Below are 25,070 nucleotides of genomic sequence, written 5' to 3' on the forward strand. Positions count from 1 at the left end.
CCCTAATCACCCATCAATCACTCCCTGTCACTATCTGTCAACGCTATTTTTTTTTTTATTCCCTAAACTGCCCCCTGCTCCCTCCTGATCACCCCCCACCCCTCAGATTCTCCCCAGACCCCCCCCCCCAGACACCCCCCCCCCTGTGTACTGTATGCATCTATCCCCCTGATCACCTGTCAATCACCTTTCAATCACCTGTCAATCACCCATCAATCACCGCCTGTCACTGCCACCCATCAATCAGCCCCTAACCTGCCCCTTGCGGGCAATCTGATCACCCACCCACACCAATAGATCGCCCGCAGATCCGACGTCAGATCACCTCCCAAGTGTGGTGTTTATATCTGTTCTCTACCCTAAACACCCACTAATTACCCATCAATCACCCATCAATCACCACCTATCACCACCTTTCACTGTTACCCATCAGATCAGACCCTAATCTGCCCCTTGTGGGCACCCAATGCACCCTACATGCTCAGATTGCCCTCAGACCCCCCCCCCCCTTATCAATTCGCCAGTGCAATATTTATGTCTGTTCTTCCCTGTAATAACCCACTGATCACCTGTCAATCACCCATCAATCACCCCCTGTCACTGCCACCCATCAATCACCCCCTGTCACTGCCACCCATCAATCAGCCCCTAACCTGCCCCTTGCAGGCAATCTGATCACCCACCCACACCAATAGATCGCCCGCAGATCCGACGTCCGATCACCTCCCAAGTGCAGTGTTTACATCTGTTCTCTACCCTAAACACCCACTAATTACCCATCAATCACCCCCTGTCACTGCTACCTATCAGATTAGACCCCTATCTGCCCCTAGGGCACTCAATCACCCGCCCACACCCTCAGAACGCCCTCAGATCACCTCGCCAGTGCATTGCTTGCATCTATTCCCCCCTCTAATCACACCTTGAGACACCCATCAATCACCTCCTGTCACCCCCTAGCACACCTACCCATCAGATCAGGCCCTAATTTGCCCTGTGTGGGCTCCTGATCACTCGTCCAAACCCTCAGATCCCCCTCAGACCCCCTTCCGATCACCTCCCCAGTGCATTGATTGCATCTATTTTCCCCTCTAACCACCCCCTGAGACACCCATCAATCACCTCCTGTCACCCCCCTAGCACTCCTATCCATCAGATCAGGCCCAATACAACCTGTCATCTAAAAGGCCACCCTGCTTATGACCGGTTCCACAAAATTCGCCCCCTCATAGACCACCTGTCATCAAAATTTGCAGATGCTTATACCCCTGAACAGTCATTTTGAGACATTTGGTATCCAGACTACTCACGGTTTTGGGCCCCTAAAATGCCAGGGCGGTATAGGAACCCCACAAGTGACCCCATTTTAGAAAAAAAGACACCCCAAGGTATTCTGTTAGGTGTATGACAAGTTCATAGAAGATTTTATTTTTTGTCAAAAGTTAGCGGAAATTGATTTTTATTGTTTTTTTTTCACAAAGTGTCATTTTTCACTAACTTGTGACAAAAAATAAAATCTTCTATGAACTCGCCATACACCTAACGGAATACCTTGGGGTGTCTTCTTTCTAAAATGGGGTCACTTGTGGGGTTCCTATACTGCCCTGGCATTTTAGGGGGCCTAAACCGTGAGGAGTAGTCTAGAAAACAAATGCCTCAAAATGACCTGTGAATAGGACGTTGGGCCCCTTAGCGCACCTAGGCTGCAAAAAAGTGTCACACGTGGTACCGCTGTACTCAGGAAAAGTAGTATAATGTGTTTTGGGGTGTATTTTTACACATACCCATGCTGGGTGGGAGAAATCTCTCTGTAAATGGACAATTGTGTGTAAAAAAAAATCAAACAATTGTCATTTACAGAGATATTTCTACCACCCAGCATGGGTATGTGTAAAAATACTCCCCAAAACACATTATACTACTTCTCCTGAGTACGGCGGTACCACATGTGTGGCACTTTTTTACACCCTAAGTACGCTAAGGAGCCCAAAGTCCAATGAGTACCTTTAGGATTTCACAGGTCATTTTGCGACATTTGGTTTCAAGACTACTCCTCACGGTTTGGGGCCCCTAAAATGCCAGGGCAGTATAGGAACCCCACAAATGACCCCATTCTAGAAAGAAGACACCCAAAGGTATTCCGTTAGGAGTATGGTTAGTTCATAGAAGATTTTATTTTTTGTCACAAGTTAGCGGAAAATGACACTTTGTGAAAAAAAAACAATTAAAATCAATTTCCGCTAACTTGTGACAAAAAAATAAAATCTTCTATGAACTCACCATACTCCTAACGGAATACCTTGGGGTGTCTTCTTCCTAAAATGGGGTCATTAGTGGGGTTCCTATACTGCCCTGGCATTTTAGGGGCCCTAAACCGTGAGGAGCAGTCTTGAAACAAAAATGACCTGTGAAATTCTAAAGGTACTCATTGGACTTTGGGCCCCTTAGCGCAGTTAGGGTGCAAAAAAGTGCCACACATGTGGTATTGCCGTACTCAGGAAAAGTAGTATAATGTGTTTTGGGGTATATTTTTACACATACCCATGCTGAGTGGGAGAAATATCTCTGTAAATGGACAATTGTGTGTAAAAAAAATCAAACAATTGTCATTTACAGAGATATTTCTCCCACCCAGCATGGTTATGTGTAAAAATACACCCCAAAACACATTATACTACTTCTCCTGAGTACGGCAATACCACATGTGTGGAATTGTTTTTGCAGCCTAACTGCGCTAAGGGGCCCAAAGTCCAATGAGCACCTTTAGGCTTTACAGGGGTGCTTACAATTTAGCACCCCCCAAAATGTCAGGACAGTAAACACACCCCACAAATGACCCCATTTTGGAAAGTAGACACTTCAAGGTATTCAGAGAGGGGCATGGTGAGTCCGTGGCAGATTTCATTTTTTTTTTGTCGCAAGTTAGAAGAAATGGAAACTTTTTTTTTTTGGTCACAAAGTGTCATTTTCCGCTTACTTGTGACAAAAAATAATATATTCTATGAACTCACTATGCCTCTCAGTGAATACTTTGGGATGTCTTCTTTCCAAAATGGGGTCATTTGGGGGGTATTTATACTATTCTGGAATTCTAGCCCCTCATGAAACATGTCAGGTGGTCAGAAAAGTCAGAGATGCTGGAAAATGGGAAAATTCACTTTTTGCACCATAGTTTGTAAACGCTATAACTTTTACCCAAACCAATAAATATAGGCTGAATGTTTTTTTTTATCAAAAACATGTTTGTCCACATTTTTCGTGCTGCATGTATACAGAAATTTTACTTTATTTGAAAAATGCCAGCACAGAAAGTAAAAAAAAATCCTTTTTTTTGACAAAATTCATGTCTTTTTTGATGAATATAATAAAAAGTAAAAATCGCAGCAGCAATCAAATAGCACCAAAAGAAAGCTTTATTAGTGACAAGAAAAAGAGCCAAAATTCATTTAGGTGGTAGGTTGTATGAGCGAGCAATAAACCGTGAAAGCTGCAGTGGTCTGAATGGAAAAAAAGTGCCTGGTCCTTAAGGGGGGTAAAGCTCACGGTCCTCAAGTGGTTAAAATGCAGCCGATCAGGACATTGTGTTCCATGTACTGTCATGCTTTAAATGGATCTGATTTTAATCACAAGTAGCAGTTGAGCCTATTTTTAACATCGGATCCACTTCCTGCGTTTTGCTGCGCTGTACGTGTTCCGCTCAATGGGAGTTGAGTCTAATGCTATAAACTGCAAAGGCGAGTTTTACAATACCTAAAGTAGTTTTGAAAGCTTGATTTTTTTTCTCTGTAAAATGTATTGGTCAATAAACATTATCCCTTTTACTGCAAATTATTTTGCACTGTTAGCATTGAAATTGCAGAGGCTTCTCCAGCTGTCATCTTTCCTGAGAAACGACAGCCTGGCTCTGCTATGATATCGTGCATAGCATGATAACATAAGCACAGTGCAGTTGTGCACCCTAACAGTGTGATGTGTGTTGTGTTTGTGTCTAGTGTCTCCGCAGGTGATAGAGCCAGTGAGATTCTCCATCAGTGACACAGGAGAGGTGCAGTGTGCCCTGACTCTGCAGAGATTCTACCCCAGAGATATCAGCATCACATGGAGCTCTGGAGAAAGCAAAACTGAGCTACAGCCTGAAAACAAGATGACCCAATGTGAGGATGGAACATGTGCTGTCACCAGTGTGTGCACACTGCCCTGCCCTCTCTGCTTCCCTGTGCATGTGACCTGGGAGCACCAATCCGTGACACAGCCTCAGCATACCGTACTCACCATAGCAGGTAATAATGCGTGTTTATTGCATAATAGTCTTTCCCAGGGGCGTAGCTAGAAATGACTGGGCCCCATAGCAAAACATTTTTATGCCCCCCCCCCACGACCTTCCAACCCCATGAAGCATATAGGTTATCCAGACATGGGTGCCATTGCCCCCCCAGCATATAGGTTAGCCAGACATGGGTGCCACTGCCCCCCCAGCATATACTTTAGCTAGACATGGGTGCCACTGCCTCCCCCAGCATATATTTTAGCCAGACATGGGTGCCACTGCCCCCCCCCCCAGCATATAGGTTAGCCAGACATGGGTGCCACTGCCCCCCCAGCATATAGGTTAGGCAGACATGGGTGCCACTGCCCCCCAGCGAATAGGTTAGCCAGACATGGGTGCCACTGCCCCCCAGCATATAGGTTAGCCACACATGGGTGCCACTGCCCCCCAGCATATAGGTTAGCCTATGGTGACCATATTTTGATTTCCAAAAAAGAGGACATTCACAACAGCATGTGGGCGTGGTGATGGGTGGGGCCAAATATACAAGATCTTAGCAGTGTGCGGTCCAACTTTGCGGGCATGGAGGGCCGTTTTTTTTCAGACCACATGGTGGAGGGCCGGGCGACCACAAAATGCAATCTTATTGGCAGCAGATTTCCCCACAAATGCAATATTATTGGCAGCAGATTTCCCCTCAAAATGCAATCTTATTCGCAGCAGATTTCCCCACAAAATGCAATCTTATTGGCAGCAGATTTCCCCACAAAATGCAATCTTATTGGTAGCGGATTTCCCCACAAAATGCAATCTTATTGGCAGCAGATTTCCACACAAAATGCAATCTTATTGGCAGCAGATTTCCCCACAAAATGCAATCTTATTGGCAGCAGATTTCCATACAAATGCAATCTTATTGGCAGCAGATTTCCCCACAAATACAATCTTATTGGCAGCAGATTGTCCCACAAAATGCAATCTTATTGGCAGCAGATTTCCCCACAAAATGTAATCTTATTGGTAGCGGATTTCCACACAAAATGCAATCTTATTGGCAGCAGATTTCCACACAAAATGCAATCTTATTGGCAGCAGATTTCCCCACAAAATGCAATCTTATTGGCAGCAGATTTCCCCACAAAATGCAATCTTATTGGCAGCAGATTTCCACACAAAATGCAATCTTATTGGCAGCAGATTTCCCCACAAAATGCAATCTTATTGGCAGCAGATTTCCCCACAAATGCAATCTTATTGGCAGCAGATTTCCCCACAAATGCAATCTTACTGGCAGCAGATTTCCCCACAAAATGCAATCTTATTGGCAGCAGATTCCCCCCCCCCCCAGGCCCCCAACCCCCCCCCCACCCCAACGGCCCCCTCGCACCTCCGTCCACAGACCACAGCAGCCATACTTACACAGTCCTGCAGCTTGCCTAGCGTAGGGTTGGATGACAAGTCGGGTCGCTCCGCTCCTCCTCGGGTGACGGGTCCAATCCAGGCCTCCGGCTCCAGGGCACGCTCCTCCACTCCGGCTCCAGTCGCACTCGCAGCACAGTCTGAGGCAGCCAGTCCGTGGTCCACTCCCTCGCCGTCGCGACGTCACTCCTCCTTCTTCCTCCCTGGCTGGCCGGAAGCCAGTACTATAGAGCAATTGTCGGGCCGGCTGCCAGGGATTATCAATGCGCGCCGACCGGAAGTAGTCCCCCTCCTCACACAAGTCAGTCACCAGCCATAAGGCTCTTTTATAATTATCGGGGGCGGGGGGGGGGGCGGGCCGCCGAGGCGGCATTATAATAATAATAATAAAAAAAGTCCTCTGAGCTACAGGCCCCCTGTGACGTAGGGCTGCTGCGAGCCCCATAGCAAACGCTATGGTTGCTATAGTGATTGCTACGCCCCTGGTCTTTCCTAAGTTTCACACCAGGGCCCATATGCAATTCACTTTTTCACCTAAATTTTCTTCTAGGTAATATTTTTCAACTTGTAAATAAAATGTTTTTTACGCCACCTGCAAGTAAACAAATACTCAAAATAAGTTGGACAGTACTTTTCCACCTACTTTGTGGTACTTATTCCATTGCAAAGTGCTAAAAATGTAATTTAAATTGAAGATAAAAAATTATCTCCTAGGAGAAAAAGTGAATTGAGTATGGCCCCGGGGCAAAACTCTGGGGGGCCCCCAGCAGAAGTATTGGGGCAGGTCCCCGTCATGGCCAGATGCTCCCCCCACTACTCTTCTTCTCCCCCCTCCCCCCATTGCCAAGTAATAAAAGCATAAAACCACATTAAGCACTGTTATTTACCTAGTACAAGCTTTTCTTTTTCTTTTGGGTGACTGAGTGCTGTATGCTGCCCCCCTGAGGCTCCTAATAACATAACCTGCATCGGGAGCCAGAGAATCTCAGACAGCATACAGCATGCAAATGCCCAGAGGAAAAGGAGACCTGATGCAGTGTGCATAGATCCCAACCATCCCCCTTTCAGAGCTGACAGGTTTTGGACCAGCCCATCTCCTAATGGGGTGTTCTCAGGTTTTTTTTTTTATTTTCAAAAGTACTTAGTGAATGGCAGTTGCTCCGTCCAAATGCCAGTGAGGCTGGCCAGCATATTTGTATAAATCCTTTTCAGGGAGTGTCTTTATAAAACAATAAAGGCCATGCTGAAAACCCCCCATGAGGAGATGGACTAGCCCAAAACCTTTCGGTAATGTCAGATTTCTACTACCTACTGTAAGTGACAGCAACATAGGAGAGAAGTAATGTATGGCTCATTTTACTCTGGAAGAAACCTAATTCTTATTTGTATGTGTTTACATGTATTTTAAATTTTTTGCGACAGAGGTCCGTTATCTGACTCTAAACTTTAATCTCATTGTCACAGGAGGCCCTAGTGGTCAGACCTCAAATTGCCTTCCGATCGGTTTCAGCACACAGACTATGCAAGCTTTGGCCGCGATCTTTGCGCAGAAACCGACAGAAATTTGGGCAGCAGCCCGACCAGAAGGGAGCCTGTGAGGTACGGTAATTACAACCTACACACGATTCAGGGTATAACTGCCACCACCTCGGTTACCATGGGCCCGAGGAGCCCGCTGACTGACTAGTCCTGCGAATAAAAACAGTTAAACACACTCTATTCTGTCTAGCCAACAACAAACAATAGTAGTAGCGTCTCTCCAGAGACCCGGGATCAGTTCTGTGCATGCTGAATAGTAGGGTAGCTAGAACAACAACTGACGATAGCGTCGGTTTATTGAAAGCAATATAAATAATTAACCACTTGACCTCCAAGGGTTTTTAAAAATAATGAAAATGTATTTCATTTTTCTATGGTAAGGTGAATAATAGGGCATTTGGATGTGGTTTTACTTTTTGGCCACAAGATGGAGATACAGAATTGTGTGTTCTAAAAATAGAAACAGAGCCAAGTGTTTATTATTTGTTTAGATTTATGTATAACAGGTGTTTGTAAACAAGGACGTAGAAAAGCGTAGCAAGGGAGGCAAAGTGGTTAATATATACAGACAATTATTAAAATCAACAATTATTAAAACAGTAATAGCCAGTATGAAAAATAAAAGAAGGGAGAAAAAATACTTAGTTCCTGGAAAGATGTCCTGTAGTGGGAAAACTTGTAAAGTTCTTGGTTTCAATCAAAGTTCAGAGTTCAGACCAGGTGGATGCCAGCATATCCTCAAGCTGGCACAGATGAAATCAAGATGATGTTTCAGGGTGGAGGACTCTGAGTTTGGGTCCTCTGCCATTCTTATGCCCCTGATTCAGTAGGAGGGAGTGAGGGCGGGGAGCCACACACCCCCTTAGAAGATGAGATGAGCCCTCCCCTTGTCCTGGGGACCAGAAATCATATCTAACCATACATGGGCTCTATCTCACAGAACGGTACAGGTCAGGGCAGATTTATTAACATTTTCAGGTCTGTCTCGATTTACCCAGCGCCCTGATACCAGACATGAGGGGTGGGACCCCTGTGGTATCATCAGGGCACTTTCAAACTGCCTAACTGGCAGTCTTTACCTCAGAATGTTCTGAAACTTCCTCAGAACCAGCACCGGGACTCATGCTACACTTCCCCCACGTTTGGCGAAGCTGCCATCTCAGGAACCCCAGAAATATGACAGATTTGGGAAGTTATGGATTATGCTATGAGACTCAGGTTATTCAGGATGTGTGCTAGCTGCTAGCAGCTGGCTTCCCTTTGATCCTTACCAGGGAGCAAGGTGTCAAGACCTCCCGGGGATTCGTAGCCTGCCTGGCTGAACCTAGGCCTCCTTATCACCCTTTGGTTAATTAACATCTACATGAGATCAGCTAGGTGTCACCTGGTTCCCAGAACAGAAAAGGGAATTCATGCCTCCATGTTATTCTGCCTTCCACAGGGAATATGTCCAAGCTAATTAACACCTCCCCCCAGGCTTTTACAGAGATTCTCTCAGCTAAGAAAAGACTGTAGATCCTCTTACACAATCAACCCAGATTCTATTGATCTGAAGCGCAATTGATGCAGAGAATCGAGTGCGATCGCTTTTTCTTCACGGGCGGTTCCAGGACACGTCTGCGGCCCCGCAACCGTCCGTGACAGCCCCCCCTCTTGTCGGTGGCTTAGACACATATCCGCAAGATGTGTGGCGGCGCCGCTAACCTGGCTGACGGGTCTCGAGCTGCCAGCACGTGGGAAAACCCATTGGCGCCTGCAGCTCGGTTCCACTGGACAGGTCGCGGTCTGCTACCCTCCGGCTTGACCTGACATGGACCGTTCCGGACAGGGCGTTTGCGCCACTGTGTTCGGATGGGGCGTCTGCCAGGACTGCTGTCAAAGGGCAGTGGTTTGGGTAGGTCAGCAGCCAGCCCACGCAGGGGTTCCCTGTGAAGCGGCTGTGGACCTAAGGGAACCCCGTGGGAATCCTTGGACCTCCCCCGCTCCTGACAGACGGCACATGCTTTGCAGTATTTGGCTACATCCCTGTTCATCCCGGGCCAATAAAACTGTGTCTGAATACAGGCAAGTGTCTTGCGGACACCCGAGTGCCCTGTCAGAGGATTAGCATGTGCGGGTTTCAGCACATGTCCCCTGAACGCACTCGGGACCACAAGCCATTTGGTATTCGCCTGCGGCTTACCTGTAGGGGGCTGTACAGACTCGCTGTACAGTCTCCCACCTTCCTATTACACCTTGAAAGCGGCCCCGTCTGCGAGGGACTCAGAGGCTTGCTGCCTGAGGACCTCCAGGCTTGGGTCGCTTTGTAGTGCTGCTGTGAGTACCGCGCTGTCAGTTTCAGCCAACTTGCTCATGTCACACAAGGCCAGCGGCTGAAAGGTCTTATCCCCGTGGTCAGAGGAGGGGGAGGAGGCCGGAACCCCTTCCACCTGTTCTGAGCTCGGGTTCTGAGCAGTACAGCTGCACGGCACTGCTAGCACAGGTATACCTTCAGAATCGCACAGACTGGCATTACTCAAATCATCGTTGCATGCAGTAATGACAGTGACCGGCATAGACACATTTTCATTACAGACAGGTGGTACATTAAACTCAGGTACAGTTACATCATCATCACAACAGACAGTCTGTACATCAAACTCAGGTGCCTTTGAAGCAGGCACTATTGAACCGGGTACCCTTGAACTGGGCACATTCAACCCACCTCCCCTTGGTGCTCCCCCAAGTGTATAAAGTACCTGGTGGTGGGTGGAGAGTCCGTCTCCTTCCGTGAGCGACAAGGCGGTCGTGGCAGGTTCGTAGTAGGACACAAGCTTGCCCAAATTAGTCCCCAGCAACACAGGGACTGGGAGATCCTTCATAACCCCAACAACCCTTTCTTGGACTCCCACCCCCCAGTCGATCTTCACGCTCGCGTGGGCTATGTGGAAAAGGGTGCCCTCTACTCCAGTAAGGGCAAGGGATCGGCTGGAGCTGATGCTCTCCTTTGGCACAAGGTGTGAGTGAACTAACGTGATGTCAGCTCCGGTGTCTCGGAATCCGGTGACAACTTTGCCGTTCACTCTAACAAGTTGCTGCTGGTCGGTTCGGTCATGGATTTCCTTTCCGCGGGCAAACAGAACAGCTGTGGTTCGCTGGCGGGTTGCCTCTGCTGTGGGTGAGGTACAGGGGATGCAGGTGCTGGTGGTGTCTGTCTCCACTCCGGACAGTCGAATTTCATATGTCCGGGCTGGCGGCAGTAGTGACAGGTGACCTCTCCAGGGGCTGCAGACCTGGGTGCAGCAGCTGCGCTGAGTGGCCTCTGTGGCTGATGGCTCACAGGGGCAGGAGAGTCTGCCGAGGTATTGGGCTGACCTCCCCTCCAGCTGGATGGTGCGGTTCTGCGTGCATCAGGCACCCGGGTAGTCGCAAAAGTCTAAGCGAGGTCTGCAGCGACAGTTGCTGACGCCGGCTTGCGCTCTAGCACAAACTGTCGTACCTCAGCAGGGCAAATGTTCAGAAATTGTTCCAGGACTATCAAGTCCTCCAGGACATCATAAGACCCTTTGGTGAGGCCTAGAGTCCACTGGCGGAGTGTGGTAAGCAAGCTGCTGACCACATCTCGGTACGAATCAGAAGACTTTTTCTGCCAGGCCCTGAACTTTTTGCGATAGGCTTCTGGCGTCAGCTGGTACTTAGTAATGATAGCATCTTTTATAGCGGCATAATCATTATCTTTCTCCGCAGGCAATTCTGCGAAAGCATCAAGCGCTTTGTAGCGCAGCAAAGGTTTCAGATGTCTGGCCCACTGGTCTTGGGACAGACGATAATGACGGCAGGCTTTTCAAAAGTCCGCAAAAACAAGTCAATGTCTGTGTCTTTTTCAATATTAGCAAATTTAAATTTTGCACTTACGGGTGGTGCAGCTCCTTCAGCAGGGAGGCTGGACGAAGAACTCCGGCTGGCCTGTTGCACTTTTGCCATGTTTAGCTCATGCTGTCGTTGGCGCTCCCGTTCTCGCTCAGCGGCATCCCTCTCCGCGTGGCATTCTGCAGATTGGCGCTCCCGTTCCTCCATGTACCGCAGGTACTTTTCCAGGTCAGTCTCCATCAGCTTTCGTAATGCCTGCTGCATTACTGGGTCAGCACCCATGGACAGTCCAGTACTGGCCAGTTCCGGGCGAGTACTTTCAGAAACTCTGGGATTGGGGTCCACACTGACCGTCTCTGGCGTAACTGTTGCAACAGGGCCCGCAGGATGCTCAACCTCTGTACGCGCAGAATCTTCAGTCTCTGGTTCCCCTTGTCTTGGGTCAGATGGGCCGGCGTCTACCTCAGCAGACACATCCAGCTCCCGCAGTTGCTGGGTATCCCATTGAAACAAGTCCGATACCAGGTCCTGTTGTTTCCTGCGGCCGACGTCAATGCCTCTCGCTTGGCAAAGATTTTGCAGGTCTGACAGGCACAGGTTCTGGTAGTTCCCGGACATTTCCATGCCAAATAAAATAAAACTTTTGGGGAGGGGTACTGGCTACACAGTCTCTCTGTATATATAAAAAATATATTGCCTTCCAGCTACACCAACAAATTAGTTCGTTTCTGGATAGCGCTAGCGCTATCTTAGATACTTTCAGCACAACACAGGTCCCAACCGCTGCCAAACACTGTCACAGGAGGCCCTAGTGGTCAGACCTCAAATTGCCTTCCGATCGGTTTCAGCACACAGACCATGCAAGCTTTGGCCTCGATCTTTGCGGCCCTTTGATCCTTACCAGGGAGCAAGGTGTCAAGACCTCCCGGGGATTCGTAGCCTGCCTGGCTGAACCTAGACCTCCTTATCACCCTTTGGTTAATTAACATCTACATGAGATCAGCTAGGTGTCACCTGGTTCCCAGAACAGAAAAGGGAATTCATGCCTCCATGTTATTCTGCCTTCCACAGGGAATATGTCTAAGCTAATTAACACCTCCCCCCAGGCTTTTACAGAGATTCTCTCAGCTAAGAAAAGACTGTAGATCCTCTTACACAATCAACCCAGATTCTATTGATCTGAAGCGCAATCGATGCAGAGAATCGAGTGCGATCGCTTTTTTCTTCACGGCCGGTTCCAGGACACGTCTGCGGCCCCGCAACCGTCCGTGACACCCATCAATTACATTGATATATTTCTTACGTTCAATGTTAGAATGAAGAAAAACTAATGATAGAGAGGACGAGTAGGGTTTGAATGATAAACCTACATCTTTTGGTTCTGAATTCTTTGTGATATGCACGGTGAAGGGTGTGGCTGGGTGTGGTTAGGGGTGTGGCAGGGGCATGTCTTAAAGTATCCCTTTCTTATCTCAAAAAATCGGGAGGTATGAATGCGGACACGGTAATTATAACAGCACTCCCTGTGCTTATACTCTGCACAAGAGGAGGGAAGCAGGTGAGGAGGAGTAGGCCCCTACAGCCACTGCCATCCCCCCTCCCCCAAGGTTGCAGGGGTTAGCGTTAGGTCACTGTTTCACACATTAGTGCTTCATCGTTATAACATTATCACATAGCTCCCAAGTTTTGCAGCCAGCAAAGGGGGACACCAAGACAAGCCTCTGCCACACCTTTACCCACGCCCCAATTTTACACATAGCTTGTCATCTCCATCCCTTATACAGTTCCCTGTCAAATAGCAGCTCCCTCTCCTGTAAAGTTTCCAGACATTGAGCGGGCCCTTCTATATCCTTGATCTATACTGGCGCCCCCTCCCTCCCCCGTACAGGGATCTCTGGTTCCCCTTCTCCATGCTGTGATACCTACCATCTAGTGTGCCCCTTCCCTCCCACATACAGTGATCCTTGGTGTCTAGTATGCCTTAGAGACCCAACAGTAGTACATATCCCAGAAGCCCAGCAGTATTATACAGTGCTGCCAATAATTATTCCTACTACTGGCAAATTTTGACTTAAAGCTACTTTTATTCAACCAGCAAGTTACTTTTTTTGACAGGAAATGACATAGGTGTCTCCCAAAATATAATAAGACAATGTACAGGAGGCATTATCGTGGGGAAAAAAATAATTCTCAGCTTTTATGTACATTTGAGCAAAATGTGTCCAGTCCAAAATGATTCAGACCCTTCACAAACTGTCACAGTCAGAGGGAAAATCCAAAGTTCTATACCATTCCGAATAGTCCAATTACCCTTCCAAAACATCTTAATTACCCTGATTAATTGGAAACAGCTGTTTTACTTGGCAGGTGAAAAACAGCATCTTTCTGCAGCTTGTTTGTGGACAGTCATGGCTAAAGGCTCATACACACATCAGACTATAGTTTATGGAAAATGAAAGATCACAGACCAATCTTACCACCCTTCATGTAGTATGAGAGCCATACCTACACAGTCTTTTCTATGGAGCTGAACTCCCCATCAGAAAAAAATCTTTGAAAGATCCTGCACACAAAGATGCTGCACAGACACAAAAGATCAGTATCTGCAAAAGATCTGTTCCTGCCAAAAATCCATTCCTGCAAATTGCAATGATAGTCTATGAGATCTGCAGATCATCATACACACATGATTTAACTGACATTCATCTGCAGATCAGATCCACCAGGATGGATTTTCAGATCTGCGGATGATTGCTTGATCTGCAGATGAATGTCAGTTAAATCATGTGTGTATGATGATCTGCAGATCTCATAGACGATCATTGCAATTTGCAGGAATGGATTTTTGGCAGGAACAGATCTTTTGCAGATACTGATCTTTTGTGTCTGTACAGCATCTGTGTGTGCAGCATCTTGCAAAGATTTTTTCCTGATGTGGAGTTCAGCTCCATAGAAAAGACTGTGTAGAGTATGGCTCTCATACTACATGAAGGGTGGTAAGATTGGTCTGTGATCTTTCATTTTCCAAAGACTATGGTCTGATGTGTGTATGAGCCTTAAGACAAGAGAGCTCAGTGAGGACCTGTGGCTGCTCACAAGTCAGGAAAAGGCAACAAGGCCATTTCTAAATGTTTTCAAGTTCCAGTGGCTACAGTGCAAAGTATTATTAAAAAATACAGGATCTTCTCAAAAAATTAGCATATTGTGATAAAGTTCATTATTTTCTGTAATGTACTGATAAACATTAGACGTTCATATATTTTAGATTCATTACACACAACTGAAGTAGTTCAAGCCTTTTATTGTTTTAATATTGATGATTTTGGCATACAGCTCATGAAACCCAAAATTCCTATCTCAAAAAATTAGCATATTTCATCCGAACAATAAAAGAAAAGTGTTTTTAAAACAAAAATAGTCAACCTTCAAATAATTATGTTCAGTTATGCACTCAATACTTGGTCGGGAATCCTTTTGCAGAAATGACTGCTTCAGTGCGGTGTGACATGGAGGCAATCAGCCTGTGGCACTGCCCAGGTGTTATGGAGGCCCAGGATGCTTTGATAGCGGCCTTAAGCTCATCCAGAGTGTTGGGTCTTGCGTCTCTCAACTGTCTCTTCACACTATCCCACAGATTCTCTATGGGGTTTAGGTCAGGAGAGTTGGCAGGCTAATTGAGCACAGTAATACCAGGGTCAGTAAAACATTTACCAGTGGTTTTGGCACTGTGAGCAGCTGCAAGGTCGTGCTGAAAAATGAAATCTTCATCTCCATAAAGCTTTTCAGCAGATGGAAGCATGAACCCACTTTTGAACCAGAAACAGCGGCAGAAGCGCCTGACCACTATTTTCCTGTGCTGGCCAGGAAAATAGTGAGAGAGGTGAAAAAGAATCCAAGGACCTCCAACAAGGCAATCCTGGTGAATCTGGGCTCTGCTGGTGGCTATGTCTCAAGGCAGACAATCCAACGGACAGTGCACACTGCTGGGTTCCACGGATGCAGACCAAGGAGGACGCCACTTCTACAGATAAGGCACAGAAAAGCTTGCTTGGCCTGTGCAAATGCTCATCTGGGCAAAGACGGAGACTTCTAGTCTTCTGTGTTATGGTCAGATGAAACAAAATATAAATTGTTTGGTCACAATGACGTTTCCTTCATTTTGCGTAAAAAAGGAGAAGCCTTCAACCCAAAGAATACCATCCCCACTGTTAAACATGGTGGTGGGAACCTAATGCTTTGGGGGTGCTTTTCAGCCAATGGACCAGGGAACCTAATCACAGTAGACGACACCATGAAAAAAGATCAATACATGAGGATTCTCAATTAGGCAGTCTGCAGAGAAACTTGGCCTGGGGAACCAGTGGACATTTCAGCATAACAATGTAACCCAAAACACACAGCAAAAGTGGTGAGGAAATGGTTAGAAGACAAAAACATTAACATTTTCAGTCCTGACTTGAATCCAATTGAGAGGGAGCTAAAGATCAGCCTGATGGCAAGAAGAAGGTCCTCCAACCTGAAAGATTTGGAGGTCATTGGTAAAGATGAATGGGCAAAAATACCTGTGGAGACATGCACATTGTTTTATCTTTTGTGAGGCACCTATGTCCCACAGGCCCAGCAGCAGCACAAGTCCTAGATGCCCAGCAGCAGTACAAGTCCCAGAGGCCCAGAAACAGCACAAGTCCCAGAGGCCCAGCAGCAGTACAAGTACCAGAGGCCAAGCAGCAGCACAAGTGTCAGAGGCCCAGAAGCAGCACAAGTCCCAGGGGCCCAGCAGCAGTACAAGTCCCAGGGGCCCAGCAGCAGTACAAGTTCCAGAGGCCGCGCAGCAGCACAAGTCCCAAAGGTCCAGCAGCAGTACAAGTCCCAAAGGTCCAGCAGCAGTACAAGTCCCAGAGGCCCAGCAGCAGCACAAGTCCCAGGGGCCCAGCAGCAGCACAAGTCCCAGAGGCCCAGCAGCAGCACAAGTCCCAGAGGCTCAGCAGCAGAACAAGACCCAGAGGTCCAGCAGCAGCACAAGTCCAAGGGGCCCAGCAGCAGCACAAGTGCCAGAGGCCCAGCAGCAGTACAAGTCCCAGGGGCCCAGCAGCAGTACAAGTCCCAGGGGCCCAGCAGCAGTACAAGTCCCAGGGGCCCAGCAGCAGTACAAGTCCCAGGGGCCCAGCAGCAATACAAGTCCCAGGGGCTCAGCGGCAGTTCAAGTCCCAGAGGCCCAGCAGCAGTACAAGTCCCAGAGGCCCAGCAGCAGTACAAGTCCCAGAGGCCCAGCAGCAGTACAAGTCCCAGAGGCCCAGCAAGTCCCAGAGGCCCAGCAGCAGTACGAGTGCCAGAGGCCAAGCAGCAGTACAAGTCCCAGAGGCCTAGCAGCGGTACAAATCCCAGAGGCCCAGCAGCAGCACAAGTCCCAGAGGCCCAGCAGCAGCACAAGTCCCAGAGGCCCAGCAGCAGTACAAGTACCAGAGGCCCAGCAGCAGCACAAGTGCCAGGGGCCCAGCAGCAGTACGAGTACCAGAGGCCAAGCAGCAGTACAAGTCCCAGAGGCCCAGCAGTGGTACAAATCCCAGAGGCCCAGCAGCAGCACAAGTCCCAGAGGCCCAGCAGCAGCACAAGTACCAGGGGCCCAGCATCAGTACAGGTGCCAGAGGCCCAGCAGCAGTACAGGTACCAGAGGCCCAGCAGCAGCACAAGTGCCAGAGGCCCAGCAGCAGTACAAGTACCAGAGGCCCAGCAGCAGTACAAGTACCAGAGGCCCAGCAGCAGTACAAGTCCCAGAGGCCCAGCAGCAGTACAAATCCCAGAGGCCCAGCAGCAGCACAAGTCCCAGAGACCCAGCATCAGTACAAGTTCGAGGGGCCCAGCAGCAGTACAAGTACCAGAGGTACTGTAACTATAGCTAACCTTACTCTCATACAGAGCCCTCCCTGTACCTATCCCTAACCCTTAGACCCCCCTGGTGGTGCCTACACCTAAGACCCCCCTGGAGGTGCCTAAACCTAAGACCCCCCCCCCCCTGGTGGTGCCTAAACCTAAGACCCCCCCTGGTGGTGCCTAAACCTAAGACCTCCCTAGTGGTGCCTAAACCTAAGACCCCCCCTGGTGGTGCCTAAAACTAACCACCCCCCTGGTGGTGCCTAAACCTAACCACCCCCCTGGTGGTGCCTAACCCTAACCACCCCCCTGGTGGTGCCTAAACCTAACCACCCCCCTGGTGGTGTATATTGCACTGTAACTATTCCATAACCCTCCCTGTACCTATCCCTAACCCCTAGACCCCTGGTAATGCCTAAACCTAACCATCCCCACCGCACAAACACGCTAAACACATATAAACAATAATATATTTAATCCTTAAAATACTTCACTACAAATAACATGAATAAAATAATTTATATATTTGTAATAGAATAACTAACCTTAAAATCACATATACATTAATATTATAAGTAGAAAAAGATATATATATATATATATATATATATATATACACAATACAATAGATAGCCTTACAATCACGTATGCATTAGAAATCTTTAAATAACAGTAATATTTAAAGCGATATTTTAGTAACTATAATCAACGCATTATAAGTGTAAAAACAAAGTTAATACCAAAAGCGATGTATTTCTAATACAATCAGGTTGAGAAACGGTATTTAAGCATTATACATATGAAACCGAATTTTAAATGATAAAAGAAGTGTAAACGAAAATTTAGTTGTTATAGTTTTGTAAGCGAAATTTTAAAACGAAAAAAATAGGTAAAACTCATATACGGTAAGCGAAATTTAAAAACGAAAAAATAAGTATAACACAAAGTCAAAACGAACTTGTAAATGATATTTGTTATAAACTTTATCCTGTAAACGAAAACTTTTGTTACCACGATCCCTGTAACCGCTATTTCTCGGGCGCCGAATAGCCGATATTTTGCATTGCAGTTAGTGTTGGGCGAACACCTGGATGTTCGGGTTTGCGAACGTTCGCCGAACATGGCCGTGATGTTCGGGTGTTCGCGCCGAACTCCGAACATAATGGAAGTCAATGGGGACCCAAACTTTCGTGCTTTGTAAAGCTTCCTTACATGCTACATACCCCAAATTTACAGGGTATGTGCACCTTGGGAGTTGGTACAAGAGGAAAAAAATATTTGAAAGAGAGCTTATAGTTTTTGAGAAAATTGATTGTAAAGTTTCAAAGGAAAAACTGTCTTTTAAATGCGGAAAATGTCATTTTTCTTTGCACAGGTAACATGCTTTTTGTCGGCATGCAGTCATAAATGTAATACATATAAGAGGTTCCAGGAAAAGGGATCGGTAACGCTAACCCAGCAGCAGCACACGTGATGGAACAGGAGGAAGGCGGCGCAGGAGGAGAAGGCCACGCTTTGAGACACAACAACCCAGGCCTTGCATGAGGACAAGAAGCGTGCGGATAGCAATGCATTTTTCCGCCATGCAGTCATAAATGTAATACAGATAAGAGGTTCCGTAAAAAGGGACCGGCAACGCTAACTCAGCAGCAGCACACGTGATGGAACAGGAGGAGCCGCAGGAGGAGAAGGCCACGCTTTGAGACACAACAACCCAGGCCTTGCATGAGGACAAGAAGCGTGCGGATAGCAATGCATTTTGCCGCCATGCAGTCATAAATGTAATACAGATAAGAGGTTCCGTAAAAAGGGACCGGCAACGCTAACCCAGCAGCAGCACACGTGATGGAACAGGAGGAGCCGCAGGAGGAGAAGGCCACATTTTGAGACACAACAACCCAGGCCTTGCATGAGGACAAGAAGCGTGCGGATAGCAATGCATTTTGCCGCCATGCAGTCATAAATGTAATACAGATAAGAGGTTCCGTAAAAAGGGACCGGCAACGCTAACCCAGCAGCAGCACACGTGATGGAACAGGAGGAGCCGCAGGAGGAGAAGGCCACGCTTTAAGACACAACAACCCAGGCCTTGCATGAGGACAAGAAGCGTGCGGATAGCAATGCATTTTGCCGCCATGCAGTCATAAATGTAATACAGATGAGAGGTTCAATAAACAGGGACCGGAAACGCTAACCCATCACAGATGTTCACTGTTCATGTTACTTGATTGGGGTCCGGGAGTGTTGCGTAGTCGTTTCCAATCCAGGATTGATTCATTTTAATTTGAGTCAGACGGTCTGCATTTTCTGTGGAGAGGCGGATACGCCGATCTGTGACAATGCCTCTGGCAGCACTGAAACAGCGTTCCGACATAACGCTGGCTGCCGGGCAAGCCAGCACCTCTATTGCGTACATTGCCAGTTCGTGCCAGGTGTGTAGCTTAGAGACCCAATAGTTGAAGGGTGCAGATGGATTGTTCAACACGGCTACGCCATCTGACATGTAGTCCTTGACCATCTTCTGCAGGCGAGCGGTGTTGTAGGTGGAACTGGGCGATTGCTGTTCTGTGGGCTGCTGCATGGGTGTCAGAAAATTTTCCCACTCCAAGGACACTGCCGATACCATTCCCTTGTGGGCACTAGCTGCAGCTTGCGTTCTTTGTTCCCCTCCTCGTCCTGGGTTTGCGGAAGTCAGTCTGTCGGCGTGGAACTGGCTAGAGGAGGAGGATGTCAATCTCCTCTCTAATGTCTCCACAAGGGCCTGCTGGTATTCTTCCATTTTGACCTGTCTGACACTTTCTCCAATGAGTTTGGGAACATTGTCTTTGTACCGTGGATCCAGAAGGGTATAAACCCAGTAATCCACGTCGTCCAGAATTCGAACAACGCGCGGGTCGCGTTCGATGCAGTCTATCATGAATTGAGCCATGTCTGCCACAGTCCTAACAGAATCCTCATCATGTTCTTCTGAGCTTGACGCACCCTCATCATCATCACCAGCATCACGCCGTCGCCCACCTTCTTCCTCGTCTTCTTCTGCTGTCCATTCCCGCTGAATCATGGAAGTCCAACGTGCACCGCTCTGTCCCTCGGCAGTGGGGGCGTCCAAGTCCTGCTCCAACTCCAGCTGTTCCTCGTCCTCTTCTTCAGCATAGCTTCCGGGAGGACAAGCGTTTCCTGAGGCAGATTGCCTGATGTTGGTATCATCATCACGCTGATCGTTGTCCTCTTGAGATTCCCCCACTTGCATCCTGACTGCGGCTTCCTTGATCAGCAGCATTGATTTTTTCAGCAAACACAGCAGTGGTATCGTAATGCTGACTGAAGAGTTGTCACCGCTCACAAGCAACGTGGATTGCTCAAAATTTTGGAGGACTTGGCAGAGGTCCAACATGGTGGCCCAATCAGATCCACAGAAGCTTGGTAGCTGTCCGGATGCGCCTCGGTACTGCGCCGTCATGTACTGGACCACTGCACTCTTCTGCTCGCAAAAGCGTGCTAGCATGTGCAGCGTTGAATTCCAGCGTGTGGGTACGTCACACACCAAGCGATGGTTCGGTAGATTGAACCGCTCCTGCATCTTGGTGAGTCCCTCCGAAGCGGTACTGGACTTTCGGAAATATTTGGCCACTCGTCGCACCTTCAGCAGAAGATCGGCCACGCCTGGGTATGTCCTCAGGAACCGCTGAACAACTAGGTTCATAACGTGTGCCAGGCAAGGGATGTGTCTCAGCTTAGCCAACTTTAAAGCGCGAATGAGATTGCTCCCATTGTCACACACAACCATGCCTGGTTTCAGGTCCAGCGGTGCCAGCCACAAATCGGTCTGTTCCTTGATTCCCTTCCAAATTTCTTCACCTGTGTGCTGCTTATCTCCAAGGCAGATCAGCTTCAGTAAGGCTTGCTGACGCATGGCAACAGCTGTGCTGCACTGCTTCCACGACTACCCTATTGCTGGGTTACCGATGCCGGATGAGGTACCGCTTTGAGAGGCGTTGGAGGAGAAGGAGTCAGAGTCGAGGTAGGTGCTGCTGTTATCTCTGAGGGACGCCGGTCCAGCAGTTTGCGGCGTGGGCAACACCCACGCCGTAGCCGGTGAGGAGTCGCTGCCAGGCTCCACAAGGTTCACCCAGTGCGTCGTCAGGGAGATGTATCGACCCTGGCCAAAGTCAGGTGTCTGTGGTGAGGTGAACCTTGCAGGCAACGGCATTTTTCAAGCTTCTGGTTATTTTGCTAACCACGTGCTCATGTAACGCTGGCACTGCAGACCGCGCAAAATAGTATCGGCTGGGAACCACGTAACGTGGGATGGCCAGCGCCATCATGCGCTTGAAGCTGTTTGTCTCCACCACGCGATATGGCAGCATTTCGCAGGCCACAAACTTGGCTATGCTGGCTGTTAGTGCCACGGCCCGGGGGTCATTTGCTGGCAATTTTCTCTTGTGCTCTAACATCTCCAGGACAGACAACTGAACCGTAGGATTGCACACCGAAGGACAGTTGGTTGTTGTTGTCATGGTCGCTGAAGACTGGGAAACGTCAAGAGGACTGTTGCGGAAACTGACATCGTCGTCTACTACGAATGTTTGTGTACCACGTAATGGCTGGGCTGCTGCTGAGGAGGGTCTGGTGACAATGGAGGCAGTGTTGCTGGGGGCTGGAAGCGAGCCGCTACCCTGGCCTTGCGTGTTTGACCACAGAGTGCTATGTTTGGCTACCATGTGGCGGCGCATGCTGGTGGTGGAGAGGTTGTTGATATTTTTCCCCCTGCTCAGTCGGGTCCTGCACACCTTGCAAATCACCATGGTAACATCCTCCCTGCAGTCGTCGAAGAAAGCCCATACTTTTGAGCTCCTGCTTTGCTGGCGAGTTTCTTTCGTGCCTCTTTGGCGTCTCACTTCTACGGCTATGCCTGTTGTGTCCGAAATACCCCGCCCCCGCCTACTTTGTGGCACACGGCGAACTCTTGCAGCAGTGGGTTCTGCAGCAGACTCATCTGTACTGCTGCTATCCCGACAGCGAGGTTGTACTCGATAATCCGGGTCTGTGTCCACATTGTCCAAAACCTCCTCTTCCATCTCCTCATCTGTGACTGTGTGTGTGTGCAGTGGACTAGAGCTCCCCAGAACACCCTCTGCGCACCTCACTCCCATGTCTTCAAGATGTTCTTGGTGGACCTCCTGCAATTCAAATTCCTGCGCACATTGCTCAGGGATTTGGGTGTCTTCGTCCTCGCCTTGCATTTCAGTGCGTGGTGCATTTACCTCGCACAATGGTTGTGAATCCGGTCACAACATTTCTGGCTGTTCCATTGTTTGTGGGGGTAGGAGTGGGAATAGCTCCTCCGAAGAGGCCATTGTGTCCGGAAATAATTGTTCGGACTGGTTATTCGGCCATTGTGTGCATGGTGTAGCTGCTGGTTGTGTCACCATTGTGCCCACTGGCTCCTTGTAACTGGCAGAGGACCTCGTGCGTGACAAAAAGGATGTGCTGGTGCTGCTGCTGCTTAACCCGCTGCTGGACGCTTGAGAGGTCATCCAATTCATTATCCGTTCCTGCTCTTGTGGATCAGTGAGGGTTGTTTGTCTGGCACACATGGGTGGTATTGAGTGGGTTTTCTTAGGTGCTCCACTGCGGCCTCTACGTGAACCGTCAGGGGAAACACCTCTTCCCTTGCCCCTCCCTCTTTCACTGGATTTCTTCATTATGGTTGTACTGATCCCAGCAGTACACGCACACTGACTGGCAGTACAGTGGCAATAGACAATGCTATATAGTATGTTATAAACTGGTGATGGACGGAAGTACTACTGATCCCAGCAGTACAGTGGCAATAGAAGACAATGCTATATACTATATTATACACTGGTGATGGACGGAAGTACTACTGATCCCAGCAGTACAAGCTGACTGGCAGTACAGTGGCAATAGAAGACAATGCTATATACTATGTTATACACGGGTGATGGACGGAAGTACTACTGATTCCAGCAGTACAGTGGCAATAGAAGACAATGCTATATACTATATTATACACTGGTGATGGACGGAAGTACTACTGATCCCAGCAGTACAGTGGCAATAGAAGACAATGCTATATACTATGTTATACACTGGTGATGGACGGAAGTACTACTTGTTATAAACTGTTCTTATCACCTTGCTTCGACACCATCGTCTCACAGACTGTGAGATCACTTGACTCTCCACACAGCAAACAGGATATAGACTTTCTCAGGCTTCTTACGTTATTTATTCAGGAAACAGGAATACAGATAGATACATTCATCTCCTGGCAAAGCAGACTTCCATGTTGCGTTATAGCTGCTTGATTAGACTCCCTCTTGAAGTCTATCAGGTACCTTCTTCCTAACTACGTTACACTAAACTACATATGTACAACATACATTATATCAGATTACAGTAAGGAATAACATGCTTAGAGGTCCCAGTCGGCCTTGCGAGCTAGTGCAGAGGGAAGAAGCAGAAGCAGAAGTGAGTTCCCATCGCTCGCACCCCCTTTAATACCGACTAGGAAAGAGTTAAATATGACATCATCTTCGCCACCTCCTATATCAGTCTATTGGTGGACCCACTCGTGGTGTCATCATACCCGCCTACTCGATTAATAATCAATGAGGCACTTGACCCAGATGCAGGAATGTGAAATGTTTAGTAAACATAGCCAATGTTTTCTGTTCCTGTTGAGGTCAGAGTGGCCGATGGCCTTCTGTTAGGAACATGTTCTCAGTATCTGCGTGTATCTTCTGCTACACGCAGACCCTGAGATGCCTCTGCCTGCATCACCAACCCTCTATCTATTTTAAAGGCATACACTGCGGTCAAGCCTTTTACATAAAACTCAGGCCAAGTAACTGAGGCCTACTTAAATTATAACAATCCCCCCTAAAACGGCTTGACCCGCAGATCCCAGCGTCTGAACCTCCCAGTACCTGGTTTCTTTCTTGTATGTTTCACTTTTCGATGTTCGTGCTCACACAACTTCTCTGCTCTAGGCGGTTACCCCTGGAAGAGAGAGAGCAAGACCTCTTGGTCTTCCTGTAACCAGGCTCTCTGGGGAAGCCCTACTTCTAAGTCCCTCAATACCACATGCTCAGCATTTGCGTCACTTGCGTATCACTCACAAACTTGCATGACCACAGAAAAGTGAAACTCGTTTGGTTGTTACAAAACGGAGCAGTGCCAGGTGCCTTCTAAAAGAGCGCCTTTATACAATCAGCTCCTAGGTACTACTAAACATATACACGTAACCCTGTATATCCCTTAATTTAAACTATTGGTTCCGGAGATTGTTTATGAGGCACCAATCTCTGGACCGGTTAATTTATTTTACGTAATTTTAACCCGCAACCTCACCTGGATAACGATGCCTAAAGTTGTCATCCCCATCCAGACGACCAGTGGGTGCAGAAAGAACTTTGGAACTGCAGATGCCCCGTCCGAGTGTCCCTGGAACATCACCGAAACCTTTGTCCACCAGGGCAGACTGGAACTCACCTGCTCATGTTTGTGTTCTACCTCGTTAAGATCACCTGTATCATGGTGAACTCTTACCTCTAACTTAGTGTACTGTTTGTTTAACCTTTGTAACAAAATGTGGTCGTCTTGGATCAAAACCTGTTCCCCTTTGTCCCATGTCGTGTTCTCTTTCAGGACGGGAACTACCCGTGAAACTTTGACCTTTAGAGTTCTCTTAACAATTTGAGAAACAACGTCATCAAACCTGGATGACAGGATCCATATGGGATCTCCACTCACACAATATGTTCCCCTTGGAAACTCCCCCTTATCGGAACAATTATGAGAATATATCTTGAATGTATCATTAGACCTTATGTTAAAAAACCAAACCTTTCCTTCCGCCACCGGAACTATCGGTTGGGCTTCAGGGTGGATCTTTTGAATGGTAGCCTCGCACTCTGCGTTATTGAGCCTGCAGGCATCTTCACTAAATTTGACTTGCCCCAGCCAACGCAGGTACTTCTGCAAGAATTGCCCACATGAGGACAACTCTACTTGTTTCACCTCCCTGTCTAGCACCAAAAAAGGTTGACCTCTCAGGTCCTGGTGTAAGACACGGGTTGAGGTGGGAACTAAGGAAGTG

At 48.0% G+C, this 25,070-nt stretch overlaps 1 protein-coding gene across 20 annotated transcripts in view; it reads left to right on the forward strand.

Moving 5' to 3' along the window:
- LOC137524117 (uncharacterized) overlaps positions 1 to 25,070 on the forward strand; it is a 515,954-nt gene that overhangs the window by 431,913 nt on the left and 58,971 nt on the right. For all 20 annotated transcript variants that reach the window (XM_068243637.1, XM_068243636.1, XM_068243632.1 and 17 more), the window contains one exon: positions 3,993 to 4,280. In XM_068243637.1, coding sequence (XP_068099738.1) covers positions 3,993 to 4,280 — 288 coding nt within the window. The remainder of the gene's footprint in view (positions 1 to 3,992; positions 4,281 to 25,070) is intronic.

This window comes from Hyperolius riggenbachi, chromosome 7, assembly GCF_040937935.1.
Source record: "Hyperolius riggenbachi isolate aHypRig1 chromosome 7, aHypRig1.pri, whole genome shotgun sequence".
In the NCBI taxonomy this organism is placed as follows: Eukaryota; Metazoa; Chordata; class Amphibia; order Anura; family Hyperoliidae; genus Hyperolius; species Hyperolius riggenbachi.